Below are 15,843 nucleotides of genomic sequence, written 5' to 3' on the forward strand. Positions count from 1 at the left end.
TGCAAGTGGCTCAGGTCTTGCAAAAATGTGAAAAAAGCCCAGCATGAGAGACATGGCAATGAGTGGGAAGGTGAAATGCCGTGATTTCTCCGCTTTGTCATTAATTGTCCTTTGTAATGATGATGTATAGTGAATAAAAGGATGAGTTAAAAATGAATGTGGTGGGGGATGATGCATTTGAATCTTAGAAGATCAGCTGTGAGAAGGTGTGATGCTGCTTGGCCATCGTCAGGACTGGCGAGGCTGGAATGTTTCTGCATCGGCCTGGTCAGGCTGTAGTTTAATAAATATTGTATGAGCTGTCATACTTTGCTTGTTTAAAGAGAGAAATCCCTGAAACAGCCATGGATTGCAAGCGTGTCTTGTATTTATTTCTCAGGCAGGAGCACAGCCATATAGCATTATTAGCAATAATACATCTCTGCCTTACACTGTGCAAGGACAGATTTCCTGTGATGTACGAGGGAGAGGTGGTAACAGAGTCACTGGTGAAAACTGAAATTGGAGCTTGCTGAATTGTGTTGGGAGAGGCAGTGCCTGAGATCTCTGAATTTAGGGGCCTGTTTATTTGACTGCAGCACACCTTATTTACAGCAACTTAATCTGCTCGCAGCAGACACAAATGGCTCAGCATCCCGTCAAAAAATCCATCAGAAAATCAGTAGCTGACCACTTGTGAACTTGTCAAATTGACAAGTGGACATGCTGACAGAGATGGCATTTGGGTTTTTTCATTGAATAAAATGCAGTGGTGCACCATGGTGGATGACTCTCAAAAATAAAAAATTTTGCTGTGAAAATGAAAAATGTAATCTGAATCTTTCTGACTCAGCACTTTTACTAGACTGTTATTTCCCTTTTTTTTTTTTGTTTCCTGTTAAAAATAAAATTCTTAGATACAGAAAGAGAAATCCATGCAGCACCCCACGTGACTGAGAAGTTAATCCAGCTCTTCCAGAATAGAAGTGAGTTCACATTTCTGGCCACTCTGCAACAAAAGGCATCGACTTCTGGAGTTATCTTGTCCATCCGAGAGTTGGAGCACAGGTAAGAGCAATTTATTTCTCTCTCTTGCAGCAGCAACATAAAAGATTCTGAATGCTCAGTGCTCTGTTTGGACAATGTGTTGAAATGGTAGATGTAAAATCTAACATGCAAGTTAGAGCCTTTCTTCACAGTTTGCAATTTGCTACTTTTTTCTAGCTCTTATTTTTTTTTTTTTTTTGTTATAGGAGGAATTAATTATTTATGTATCCCAATCTGTAAAATAACTTAAACAGAAAGATCAAAGCCAATGTAGTGTAGATGCAATGCACTTTGGAAGTTACAAACCTTGTAATGCAATTTTCCTGGCTAGTTTATTATATGTGCTTTAGGAGTTTGCTTTTTCATAAAAGTTAAACTTGCACTTTTCTTGCTTCACTATGTTTTATTACATTATAAAAGAATACATTTTCTTTGAGATGCAGTAACTAAGCTATTAAGCAATTAAGTTACTTGTGCTTCCATGCAATACTGTGTATCTTTTCTTCCCTACATAAATACATTGTACTCCTATTTCATGTATGTCTCTTATAGTCTGCTGTTTGTAACTTTGTGAATGCTTTTTTGGTAATTTCTTAGGTCTTGAAGCACCTTTGTGTCTAGTGTGACACAAAAAGGATTAGTGCTGGTCTTTTCTGTTGTAATTAAAGTAATGGGACATTCTTTGGTTGCTCCCATTTCAAATCTGATATTAGTTATTCTGCAGCACTTCTATTAAAAAAAGTCCTACTGATATTTCTCTTAATCATGTACTTGATACTCAGTTGTTACCCCAGTTGGCCTTTTTGTGGAGAAAGTGTATGAAGGAGAAGGCAGTGACTTCATCATGGCCAGATTGTCAGTGGTGCCTTTTGCTAGTGCAGCAGCAGAGATGTCCAGACAGGGCTCCCCAGTTAAGGGGAGGACTTTGCTGTACTTTTCTGTCACCACTCGTTCTTATTGCTCTTTCTTTCACTTTATTCCTTTTTACAATTTTCAGGCCACTGTCTCAGTCTAGAAGAATATTGTTTTACATTAGAGAGGGATCCCTCCCTCCATCTCTTCCTGTTCTCCTTCTCTTACTCTATCATTCCTTTTGCATTACTTCTTAATTTCTCCAAGCTTTTTCAGGCCTTTTGAAGTCATGGTTAACAGGATCAGTTTGCCATGTTAAGAGTTTGTTTATTATTTATTTGAGAAAGGGGACATTGAGGACAGCCATGGAACAGAAAAATGCTATCACATGCCTGCACTTAGCAAAATCCAAGGTCAAACTAGACAGGCAGTGGTGATTATACAATGCAAGGCACATGGATTTTTAGATATGGCATCTACTGAATGCAGCTCCTGGAGTCCTCTATCTTGACAGGCAGAGGCTTGTAGGGAGATGTGCTCTGCAGGAGTAATCTTGGTTGAACAAAATACACTGCTGTTGTCCTCTCTGGTGCTGAGGTTATCTATAATATTTAAAATTATGACATCTGCTTAAAAATACATAGAGTTGAAGGATTGCCTGCTGGTCTCAGTTGAACCTTTGTAGCTCTGTGTAGTAACAGGAAGTTTCAGTCTCTGTAATTCCATGCAGGAGTCAGAACAGGCATGTCTGGTGTTGCTCCTGACTCCTGTTACTTCAGGTGGATTACTGTGGCTATCCTTCTTTTTTGGGCTCATTGTTTATCCCTTAAAGCCATTGTTTGTTTGTCAGGCTGCTGCTCAGACCTTGGTAAGGATCCTGCTTCAGACCCCAGATCTGTGATGACAGAAATCAATAAAGTGGATGACAATGGAGAAAGTATTTTTTAACATGGATGAGAAGCAGAGAGCAAAGATTTGGGGCACTACTGAAGAGCACCATGCTTACATTAAATCAGAACTTTCAGGCTGATAATTTTTAGTGTTTCTCTAGCAGCTCCACTCTGTAGCTTTGCATGGGAACTGAAGTGGGTGCAGACACAGGGCAAGCCTTTTATTAATTGTGGCTCCTGCTAAGCTTCTGATAATTATCATGGCTCTGTTCTTGATGACATCACATTTTTTGGTCAATCTTTTTCAATTTTCCCCATGTCTATGAAAACAGACACTGCAAAGAGGACAATAAAGAGTATCTTTATTTCATCAGGAGCAAGATGTGTGGGAACAAGTGTAAGGGTGCAATTGTTCCCTAACCAGTATAGTTTTGACCATGGAAAACCCAAGAACTCTTCTCAATTTCTTTTCTTTGTGCAAAATAGGAGATATTATAGTTAAAGGCTTGCTTTTTTAAACTTACCAACATACCAAAAGTGGCCAAATTAAAAGTTCAAGCCTTCAGCAACAAGTGACAAAAAGAAGCTCTGTTAGCTGTGGAGTTCATATCTCTATGGGAAATGTCTTTTTTTGTTGTACACAGATTTAATAGATGAGAAATAGGTGTTATTCCAAGCAATGAAAATGTGTGTGCATATATTCTGTTTTTTGATGTAGTGGAGATGATTGTCCTAAGGTAGTAAGGCTTAGAATGCCTGGTGTAAATTTAATTTCTCTAATAAGTTTTAGCAGATTTTTATTTTCCAAGAGAATGGAGCTCTTAAACTGAAGATCATAAAATAAGATTAATACAACTTTTCTTGAAGTCAGTCATTTAGATATACTATTTTGTTGTTCTGAATGGATATTTTGTAGCAATTAGAGATCTGCTGTTAATTTGTGTCATCATTTGATGGGCAGGACAATGATTACAATGCATCTTTGTTAACATTTTGTTGAATCAGTTTAATGATGATAAAGACTTTGTTTTCATGCTTCAAATGTATTAAAATAAATCTTGTAAAATCGAAATCTTAATTAATGCAGAGAAATTCTAATTGGAGAGTCTGATAGTTTGTGCGGTCTGTGTGTATAGTTATGTGGAATATAGTGGTAAATCTGAGGATTATGTTTTCTTTCCTAAATCAGAGGTAATAAAAAATAATATAGAATGGACAGACATGTTACTTGGGGATGCAGAAGGTGGAAACTGTTTTGATCACTGAGTTGTGCTAGCCAGTTCTTCCCAGATGAGCTTTGTGAGCTATTTTGCTCACAACCTTTGACTCTTTAGACCACCAAAACACTGAGAAAAGGCCACCAAGATATTTAAAATGCCACCCACAATGAATTCCTCATTTCAACAGTGATTTAATAGAGTTTCACCTGAAGCTGTGTCTGCCTGCTCCTTAGCTGCTCTGGCCTCGCATGGTCCAGCGCCCAAGGACATAAATTAGATGGAGTCAGCATTGCCTTTCAGCTGTTTAATCTCCGAGTTTGAGATATGCTGATGGTTCTTCTCCACCACTGGCCAAGATCAGCATCTGGAGAAATGTGTCAAGGATGTTCAGGGTCCCATATGTCATTCTTTCTGAAGAGTGTTTCATAATGGGAGATGTCACCATGACAGAACAAAGAACTGAGTCATAAGATGATTGTTTCAAAGATTTTGTTACAGGAAGCATTAAAAAACTTTTTTCCTAAATTTTTCCTTTTTTTTTGTTTTCCTTTTTTTAATATGCTTGTAACCTCTACGTCCAGGACCTGAAATTCAGAAACTTGATGCCATGCCAAATATCTGGAAACCTGTAAGCTGCTTGTACTGCTACAGTGAAATGGATTTACTGAGTCCAAAATCTGCCCCTTCACTATGTAGCAGCAAGTTGTGTTGATATAAATATTCAGGAGGAGTCTGATAAATGTGCCAGGCTCATAGTGAGACTTTCATTCCTTGCAGGTCAGTTTTGGGTGGGGAGGCGAAGTAGGATGAGACTCCAGTCCGTTGTTGGGTACTTGCCCCAGGTGACACCATGAATGCCTCCTGAGGCTGTTGAGGAGCAGATAGAAAGCTGTATGTTCACAAATAACAGCTGGAAAGCTACCAGGCCATTATATGTTTAATTAAAAACACAAAGGAGTAATAAGCTAGTTAAATTATTCACTGAAACCTTGCTGATGAAGAGAAGCCTCTGCAAATGACTTCTGACCCTAGTAGTAAACCTGAAAAATTGGATTTACTCCCTGCTATGTTTTAGATTATTCTCTGCGAGACGGAGAATAATATTCCAATATGAATATTGGATTCCAAGATGCCCAGGATTCAGAAAGGGAAGGAAAAACTCTGCAGATGTATCCATTAACCTTTTTCTTTTAGGGTAAAAGGCACATCTTTATGAATATTTATATGTGGAGTTGCTAAACTGGAAAGCTGTAAAGAGAATAGCTGAAGACTGAGCCTTACTTCCACCCCTCTGAATGAGCTGATGTGAAATATGTGAGGCATTTACATGTTTTCCTTCTCAGAAGGTTTTTAGAGATGCAAATGCAAATAGCATTGTGCTCACCTGCTTCTGTTCTTGGGGTTAAAGTACCTGAAAGGTTAAAGTGAAGAAGAATGTATACACTGTTACATAAATCTTCCACTGATTTAAGCACTGTGAGAGAGGAGTTACTACTGGAGGAGTTACCTTCCATCCTGTGGCTTCCTGCTGAGAGCAGGTGTTTTATGGACACTAGGCTGACAATTGTTGTCTCTCTGAAGCATTAACATGCTGCTCATAACCAGCTGTAGAAACACATCCATTGGACCATGCTGGCAATTGGAGGAGAATGGCTGACAGTTTGAAACTGTTAAAACCCGAATTTGGACAGTGCAGAAATGTTATGGTCAGCCAGGAGCAGGATGTGTGGGTCCCCCAGGAGCCTCCTCCAACATGCTGAGTTATTCTGTTTGATTGTTTTATGACCCTCTGATCCAGGCAAAGAACCAGAATGTCTCAAACTTACACTAAATGCAACTTTCTGAAAACTGTCTGCTGAGTTTGGGCTGCTGGTTTGGAATGTTAACTCCCCTGGTTAATAAGACATTTAGATGTCTGCACCATGTTATTAATGTTCCTTTGCGTGGTTGACGGTAGTCTGGTGACATGTCTGCTTTTTTGGGTTTTATTTGCAGTTTTTTAACGATGCCTGCGTGCTCTCTTTGCTCCAGGCACTGTCTCCAGAAAGGGAGGGGGTGGCAGTGCCTGCCCTGATGATTGCTGGCTGTGGAAAGCTGCCAGAGCTCGTGGCAGTGGGGCAGGGAAGGTGGAGGCCCCTGGGACTGAGGGCAGACATGGACTGGACCTTGAGAGAGGGCAAATGAAAAGATTTTCTTTTTTTTTTTCCCAGAGAATCCAGGAGAAATGTGTTTGTTGTCTGCTACCCAGTGTGCAACAAGTCAATAATTACACACTTGAGAGAGAGATCTGTGACCGTGTTCACAGGGGTCTTATGTTGAGGGAAGAGACAAAGATCTGACTCCATGTTTCAGAAGGCTGATTTATTATTTTATGATATATATTACATTCAAACTACACTAAAAGAATAGAAGAAAGGATTTCATCTCAGAAGGCTGGCTAAGAATAGAACAGAAAAGAATGAATAACAAAGGCAGCTGCCTCAGACTCTCTGTCAGAGCCAGCTGACTGTGATTTGCCATTAATGAGAAAAAACCACATGAGCCCAATCCCAGATGCACCTGTTGCATCCCACAGCAGCAGATAACCATTGGTTATATTTGGTTCCTGAGGCCTCTCAGCTTCTCAGGAGGAAAAAGTCCTAAGGAAAGGATTTTTCATAAAAGATGTCTGTGACAAGACATCAATTATTTATTTCAGATCTGCACGAGCCTGGGCACTCCATGGTTTCACACAAACCAAGTGCACCAACAGGGCTTCCCACACTGTTATTTGTGCACAGAAATCCAGATTTGGTAACTTCCCAAGTACAGCCCTGGTACTGGTTAGTATTTACTACTGGTTAGTAGTTTCCATGCAGGTTTTGTAATCTCAGCTAACTTCTGGGCCTGTCCAAGGGAAGGGTCTTCCTGGGCAGGTGGCTTCTTGAGCTCTGGGTGTGATTTTTTAATGTTACAATGGAGATAGTTCAGCTAAGGGATGCATGGACCTTGAGGTTTTTGCCAAGTTGGTAATGTATAAATAGGCATACAAGGACATACTGATTTACTACATCCTTATAGTTTATTAGTTCTAGCCTGCTCTTCAATTAGGGTAGGTAATTGTTCCACTGATTAAGTGTCCTTTCTTGCTGATTAGAAAAGTCTTAACAAGCCAGCTTAAAGTGTCTAAAGAATACTGACCAGGCCAGGCCTAAGATGATTTTGGCATATTCCATGTTTTGCAACGTGTGGAATTTGTCATAATGTAAGAAATCATCGAAGAGCTGCTGAATTTCAGGGATTAGAGGGAAGAATCTTTCTTCTAGGGACACTGCAATTAGGGTAATTTGTTTTCAAATACTTTTCAACTGAGTACTTTTACTCAGGTGACAGACCTCATTAGTTAAAAAAAATTTCTCTTGGTTTTTTTTAAGATACATTTAAGGAGCCTTAACTTCAGCTGACTCCAGCCAGACTCTTTCCTGTCCTGCTGACTGGGCTAGCTCTGAAGCCTGCCAACATGCTGCTCTATTTTTAGGTGCAGTGTGAAACTTCCTACTTGGTTTATTAGGACTAGGTGAGAAACCAGGCTTTTCTTTTTTTTTTTTTTTATTTCAGCCAGTAGGCAGGTTTCAGCCATGGTGAAGGTAGATTTTTAGACATATAAAATGAAAACAAAAATGCTGAAGGTCAATCCTCACAACACATGCCATGGAAATCTGTAGCTGCTTTGTACCAGCTCTGACTCCAGCTGTCTTTTACTTGGCAGGCAGATGTTGGGGTTACTTTTTTCTTTATCTGATCAAAGAGGAAAGTAAATTTGTATTAGGGTGACCTCTGCCTAGTTGCAGGTACACAAACACATCATAAATGCTTTATGCCTTGCAGCTTGCATGCCCAGCTGTCATGTATAAGATGGGCAGAACAAAAGACAAAATGTTAATAAATATTCTGTACTAATAGAAGATGTCAGTGTGGGAGTTTTTATTGTTAAATGTTTCAAACTATGCTGGTAGAACACAATTACTCTTGTCCTCAGAGTGGTCTGAATAGAAAAATAAAGTCACTTAATTGACTGAGTTCCTTTTGCTTGAAATGAAAGGATAGAAATGTTTGGAAGAACCTCATTTAGGTAGCCAGTAGCACAGTGATGTTGCACTTTCAGGCTTTTACTTGTGAAGTTTGAAAGTGTTTAGTATCACATTTTGGCTATATTGGATTTTCCTGCATAGAGGGAATACTTTTGGAATGGAGTAGGTGATGCCAAAATATGGCATTCACCTTTTGTGTTTCCCTTTGTAGAAAATTAATCTGATTTTTAGCAACCAATTTCTTTGTCACAGGTAATGCTTCTATTCATGGCACCTTTTGTGCTGCCTGATGTCAGCCTGACTTTGGTGATATCAGTGTGCAATCTCTGCCACAGCAGTGAGTCTTTATTGCTTCATTTGCCATGTATGGCTTTGCTGTGCAGCCTCTGGGTCTGTCTGTATTCAAACCAGCTGTAAAAAGCAGCTTTGAATGGTTTGTAGGTGTGGATGTTAGGGTGATTTATTAAAAATATGGATATTGGTCTAGTACCCATATTCAGCTGTGATGGACAAAGACTCTCTAACAGTTTAAAGTTAGAAAGTGTGTGTTTATTGTGGGATAGCTCCCAAATACACACCACAATTTACAGGTGATTACAGAGCCCTTTTATCTGTACAGGTATTGAATACCCAAAATACAAATGCATATTCATGATTTTGGTACATCCCATTCCCCTCTTCCTATGGTAATTAGTTCTAAAGCCATTAAGCATGAGTAGTTTGTTCCTTGAAATGGGTCGGTGGTCCCTTTCATGGGGAGGGGTCCCAAAATGAGGAAGTAAATGAAGTCTTTCTCGTTCTGAACTTTCTACCTTTTCAATGCAAATCTGACAAATGAACCCTTGGTAGGACTCCCATTCCCCATCTTCAGTTGGTTTCAGAACAGAGGAGGCCACAATTGTCTTATGTTCCTAAAAGATATTTATCAGTTTCTACATTCTTCATTATAAACCCAGCTAACCAAACATTGTGTTGACAAGCAATCAATTATTAGTTAACTACTAACTCTTAACTTCATCAAGGCCTACTCATTTATTTTGATTAACTCCAATAAAGCTTATCTCTAACTAAAACCTCAGCTCCTCTAAAATCCCTAAATTCTTTAAAGTTTATGTCTCAAGGGAAGCTTCCCTGTCTCACCATCCAGGGCCACTGTGGCAGTGACAGTCATGGCACACAAGACTCCTGCTGCACCAGGCGTGTTCCTTAAGAGGAGTAGATCTGTGTGCTTGAGCCTGTTGAGAGCATTTCTTCAAAATCCAATGTTTCACAGTGGTTAATGCTGCAGAGCTTGGGATTGTGCCCTGTCACTTTATAGTAACTAGGGTACAGGAGCAGCGCCCGTGGAAGCGACTGAAATATTTGAAATATTTGCCTTGGCAGGTGTAACTTGTTCTGGTTTTGCATCCACACAGAGCTGTGGTGACCGCTGCAAAGTGAGTGTTTCCTTTCCTTTGAGGAGATGGATCTTTTCTCTGAGAGGCACTGCTTTTTCTCACCACGGCTTCATCACCAACAGGGGCAGTGCCTGGGCGGATGCCTGCCAGCTTATCTGCAGCACAGTGCCCAGTGCCTGCTCCTGGCCTGGTTTGCTTTGCACTGAGGATGCTAAAACAAAATCTCAGTTATTTGATGTCTCTGTGCAGGCTGAGCCACTTGGCACACCCACCACAGTGTGCCCCACTGTGCACTCACTTGGTGGTAAGGAGCAGCAAAAGGCCAAAGGAGTAATGGCCTGTGATTCATCACAGAATCCCTGTAGATAGAAAATCCTGAGATCTCTATGATAATGGATGCAGATTTTTTGCCTGTCTCTAAACACATCAAGAAGTGTTTCTACAAAGATGCTAAAGCACAGTCTTGCCTGAAGCCGTTTTTATCATGAAATAGCACAATGCTATTGTGAAATGAAAAAGCTATGTGCACAAACAAGTCCAAATATACTGATTTTTTTTCAGAAGCTTGCTGAATTTACAATTTATAGCTGATGACATCAAAATGACTGTCTCTGGACTTTTCCTGAATTTGCATTGTTATTGACAAAATTAAAAGCTGTGCCTTGGCCAGACTCACAGATATTTTCCAGAAGTTTCTGTGCAGTAACAGTCTGATTTTTATGGCAGTGATTTTTTCCCCAGCATTTGGGAGGCCCCACATGGTAGTGTGGCTGCAGCACGTGTGAGGTGGATGGGGCTTCCATCCTTGAACTCCCGTGGCTTTGTGACCTTCTCCCATACAATGGTGAGCAGATGCACAGTGTTTTGACTAGATGGCAACCCCAAGTTTGTACATATTTGCAGGCCTGCCATCTGTGCCTGCTGCTTTGCCCTGGGACATCTGTTCAGTAGCTGTAAGAGCATCTGCTCTAAGCGCTGGTGCTGCTCCTTGAAAGAGGCTGTGGGGCTTCATTTGGCACTTGATCAAGGACAATGGAAGTTGTAAAGTCAGAATGATAACTCTGCTTTATTTATGTTTGAATGTGGTAAGGAGGAGGGTTGCCAGAACTGAATGCAAAAAGTAGTTCTGTGTTAGTTCCTGGAGCTCTTACAGGAGCATTTAATCTGCTTACCCATTGTGCTGCTGTCTTCATTGTGGGATATTTTAGTGATTGGTGATAGCTATTGGGTGGTGAAGATCAAGAAATAAAGTGCTGTGTACCCTAAGGATGTTCTGGAGGACACCAATTCCACAGTTCTTGTTGGACCCTGTCTTGGGATCCACAGTGTGTGGGCTGTCCTTCCTTTGGGCACTTGCACAATCTAACAGCAGTGAAATCTCTGAATGAAACGTGGTGGTGTTTGCCACAGGGTAAGATCTCTTCTGTGGGTTGAGATGGTGAATAGGTGAATGTGTTTCTTTAATGGAGGTGGTGGATTAGGCCAACTCACCTTATAGAAGTACTTTGCCTTTTCTGCTTCAGGTGTTGTACATGTTCTTGTTTGTCACAGACATCTTTTATGAAAAATCCTTTCCTTAGGATTTTTCCTCCTGAGAAGCTGAGAGGCCTCAGGAACAAAATGTAACCAATGGTTATCTGCTGCTGTGGAATGCAACAGGTGCATCTGGGATTGGCCCATGTTGGATGTTTGTAATTAATGGCCAATCACAGTCAGCTGGCTCAGACAGAGGGTCCAGGCCAGAAGCCTTTGTTATCATTCTTTCTTTTTCTATTCTTAGCCAGCCTTCTGATGAAATCCTTTCTTCTATTCTTTTAGTATAGTTTTAATATAATATATATCATAAAATAATAAATCAAGCCTTCTGAAACATGGAGTCAGATCCTCATCTCTTCCCTCATCCTGGGACCCCTGCGAACACGGTCACACTTATTTAATGTTGATAGCGACTTTTCCATATTTTTTGGTCATTACATCCACAGCCGGTGTTTCCAACTGAAAGTATACCTTTCTCTCCTGATCTGGAAGTGAAATTAGCAGTCAAATGTACAATTTAGTCACTGTGGTGGTGACTAAAAGAAAGGGGAAAGAAAAAAAATGTCATTAAACGTACCCGTGTCAAGCTTTATCCTCTCCAAACAATATTTTTGTGTGAGGTACGTAGGGGTTGCAAAAAATGTCAGAAATAATTGTAAAATATCTTGAATCTAATGTGGAATAATACTGTTCTTCACAGAAAGCACATTGCATGACCTTAAAATATCCCAACTTTTTTTGATGTGCATAAAATCAGTTGGAATTTAGCAGTGTTTTTCTCTTATACATTGGGGTTTGAATGAGAGACTGCAGATAGACCTATAAAAAGCATTTGAATTCTATAATTGTATGAAAGAAGCCAGCAGTAATTTACATGCTTAGCAAACAGAGAAATTCTACTAGTGGGAGAATTTCAGCCAAGGTCAAATTGTATTGCTGTTCCATAAAAATCAAGCTTTCTTAATACCCGTGTTCTGAGAACTTCATCTGTCAAAATACATGTTAACTTCTGATCATGCCTTATTTAAAATATATGAAAGTACAAATTGTTACTGAGAAATAACAAATAAAACAAGAAACCATCACTCAGTGCCAAGAAGTTGACATGGAGATTACTGTCTCACACCTTTTTTCCCTGCAAAAGGTCTGGAGGAAGGTGGCAGGGCCCTGACACAGGCTGCATGCAGGTGTGATGCAGAATCAGAGATTGTCACAACACTCAGGGTTCTTTCTTGGGCTTTTGGAGTGCATTTCATGGCAGCACTGGAAGTTCACACTGAATCATGATACATATATTCAGGTGGTCCCAGATGTTGCAGTCTGTTCAGGAACCCTGATTCATTCCAATCCTCTGTTTTCTTGGTGTTCCTGACAAAATACTGGAAAGTATCTTCAAAACACCTGGTAGACATACAGTCAATTTTCCTGTCTCTTGTATGGTACCTTCTATTAATTTTTCCCCCTCCCCATTTTTATCTGTTGTTTTATCGTGGATAAAAAAATGTACAATGGCATCTGAAGATAAGATAGTGATTAAAAAAAAATTCCATTTATTTCCTCTGTGTTTACTAATTATTTTTTCACCGGTTGATGATTACTTGCCTGAGTTTGTTTTTCCCCTCATTTGTCTTCCATTCCCCAATTTGCAGATTAGAGCTCTGAAGCAGAGCAGGTGCACTGGCCTTTGTGCCACTGCTTTGGAAGAGGCTCCTTTCCCCCAGAGTATCGTGGAAGGAGGAAAAAAAAGAGAAATCTGTTTGCATGTGACTTCTATTCTGGTAGAGAAAAGGCAACTTCTGAACCCAGAACATCGTGAAGTGTTTGTGTAATCAAGGTCTCTGTGTGAATTTCTGCATCTTTAAAAAAAAACCAACACAAGAGTGTTGGTTTACATTGCCTTTAGTTTTTTTAAATACAAGAGAGAGAGCGATGTGCTGGGCTAACCCAGTAGTTTCTGCTGTTGGGATTATGTTGGCTGCTGTTCACTGATGTCTCTCTGGGTGTAACTGTTTGTGATTTGCACTTGTTGAAGGGTGGTGAAGAGTAGGTGCAGAATTTGTCTGCTGTCACCCTCCTTTTCCTGCCGCTGAAGAGCTAAAACATGGTGTTTAATACAGTCCCGTGGCACTTCCAGCATTAGGTGCACATCTATAAAAATGTTAGCACTAGCTATTACATGAAATTTTAAGTAATCTGTTCTGTACTATATAAATTAGTCAGGAGGTTGACAACAAGCTCGATTCCTAAGCAACAAGCTGTTCTCAGTCCTGAGGTAACTATTGACACTAAAGCTTGTCAGGTGAGAAGCTTTGCAATTCCCTGTGCTGTACAAATAATAGAGCACTGATGTGATTAACTGCAGTATCAGACTGACCTTTCCAGGGCTGCACTGTTTCCTTTACATTAACAAAGAAATCATTGTGTGGTGAGTGATCAGCTCTGTGGCTATTGGAGATTATGAAGAATGACCTCAGGAAGCAATTTGCTTCCTGTAACAGGAGATTGTCTTGTTTTTGGGCTCTTAAGCCTCTGTGATCAACCCTATATCTCTATGTATATACATACAAATACTTTGTGTGTGGATGTTATGTACTTCTCCATCATTTTAATTTTTTTTCCAGTTTCCTGTCTCACTTCCTTTTGTGCTATGACAGCAGATGGAAATTACAAAATGTTTAAGTATGACATCACTGACAGTACTTTTCCTGTAGTGCTCTTCTTGCTTGGGAACACCAGCAGCAGAATCTTCTGGATATTGACTATACTGTTACTGAGCATTGAAATAATAAATCTTCTCCAGATTTCCTGTGAATGTTATTTAGGTATTTTAATGGGTGTTGGCTGTAGTTAATCAACACTCTACTATTTAGAAAACCCCTCCTTTTCTGCTCTCCTTGTACCAGTTCCTTCACAACACCAGTCTTTTTTTCCACTCTGTACTGCATGCATTTTGTTTGTACCTATGCCTGCTGTGTTTTTATTCAGCACTGGTTTTACCTTTACCTCCTTGTGTGTTTTACTTTGTCACTCGAGCTTTTGATTCATATGACCCAGTAATGCTTTTATGTTGCATGAAAAATATGATTGGCAGGATGGAGGAGGGCTTGAATTTCACATTTGGTGAAGACTTACTCTCTTTGTGTTCCCTTTCCCAGCCTGTTGTGATGTCTTGCACATGTGTTTTATCACCTAAGTTTCCTCCCAAGAAACTCTTTTTTTCCAGTTATGTTGGAAACCCTCAGCTTCATTGGTAAGATCTAATCTTGAAGAAGTGCACAGCCCCCATGTAATGATTGTGCACACAGTCTGGTAGGGCCAAGCAGTGTAAAAGGCTTGTGGGAAAATGAAAATTGGCACTCCAATATTTATTGGTTTGTGTTACATTTATTTTTTTGGAAGTGGATTTCATTACTGTAATTTTTCCCATCCTGCCCCAAATCAGCACCTATCTCTCAAATGCCATGTTAAATTGGTATTGGCCAACGGGGAAAAATAAAACACTGTGGAGGCAGATGGGGGAAAGGACTATCTGGACAATCTGACATCTTTACTTTCTTGTAGAGCTATTTCTACCATGAAGGGAGGCCTGCATCACCTGTTTCTATAGACACAGCTTCATTTTAGCAGGAAAAAGATTCGATATGATGCAAATACTTGGTGAGGTCCAAGAGAAGACTTCACTATTCATACTGTCAGTGTATAAATTCATCCTGGAGAAAGAACTGGCTCCCAGCACAGCCCTGTGAAGTCAATTAATAACCCCATTTCATTAGCTCTCCTGTGAGTCTGACAGCTGTGTGAAGGTTTTGATTGTTGGATGCTTTATGCCAGATTTGGAGACACCTAATCCAGCCAAGAGGTTTTGTCCTTTCCTTGTAAAGCTGAACGATAACGGCAGTAACAATAAAAGTCAGAAAATGAGTTAAGCACAATTGCATGTAGGGGAGTCCTAAAAATAAACAGTTGTGGTATTTTAACTGGATTTGCAAGTAGTAAATACAAATTTAATGATTACCAGGTGGTTTCTTACCTTAATGGCTTTTTATTTGTTTGTGGTAGTGATATATGTACTGTTCTTTATTTTTCAATTTCTTACAAAGCCTGCAGTCATACAAAATATTTTGGTGAAAAGAATAAGGCTTGGTTTCTTGTAGTTTTCTATGGGTGAAAAGAGGACTTCAGTTTCCTTGGCTAACGAGTGGTACTTGGAGCTGTTTTCAGTAATTAGTATTGCTGGTTTTGTATGCTCTGAATGTATAGCCTTGTCTCTCTGCTCCTTTAAAAAAAAAATAATTAGTAGCTAATCCATGCTGAGTAACCTCTTTAGATTGTGGCATTTGTTTAAAGAAGTCTTGCCAGTTCAGAAGAAAGCGACAGTCTCTTTCAGAGGGCATATCCCAAAAGTGGAACTGATTCTCCATCTTTTCACTGCAGCTATTTTGAGCTGGAGAGCAGTGGCCTGCGGGATGAGATCAGGTACCACTACAGGTTTCGTGGGAAGATGAGGACAGAGGTGTTCCCCTACCGCCTGGCAGATGGGCAGTGGCACAGGATTGCTGTGTCCCTAAGTGCCTCTCACCTGCTGCTCCACGTGGACTGCAACAGGTAAGCAAACACTTTCTGTCATCTGGAATCCTTTGAAAAGTAATCTCTAGTGACGGGAATCAAATTGGAAAATGTCTCATTCTAGAAGTATGCTGAACTGCCCTGGGATAAGAGAAGGAAAACCAAGTATTAAAATGGAACAATTCATTGTGATTATGAACAAATGTGGAAAAGGTTGATTGCTGATGGGGGAGTATTAAATGCATCTCTGTAGTTTAGGCAGTAGCTGAGCAGTTATGTTTGCCAG

The 15,843-nt window shown here is 40.0% G+C and overlaps 1 protein-coding gene across 2 annotated transcripts in view; it reads left to right on the forward strand.

The window, feature by feature from the left end:
• Positions 1-15,843, forward strand: part of NELL1 (neural EGFL like 1) — a 313,642-nt gene that overhangs the window by 28,844 nt on the left and 268,955 nt on the right. For both annotated transcript variants that reach the window (XM_036383625.2, XM_036383624.2), the window contains exons 3-4: positions 897-1,047; positions 15,426-15,596. In XM_036383625.2, the coding sequence (XP_036239518.1) occupies positions 897-1,047; positions 15,426-15,596 (322 nt within the window). The remainder of the gene's footprint in view (positions 1-896; positions 1,048-15,425; positions 15,597-15,843) is intronic.

This window comes from Molothrus ater, chromosome 6, assembly GCF_012460135.2.
Source record: "Molothrus ater isolate BHLD 08-10-18 breed brown headed cowbird chromosome 6, BPBGC_Mater_1.1, whole genome shotgun sequence".
Lineage (NCBI taxonomy): Eukaryota > Metazoa > Chordata > Aves > Passeriformes > Icteridae > Molothrus > Molothrus ater.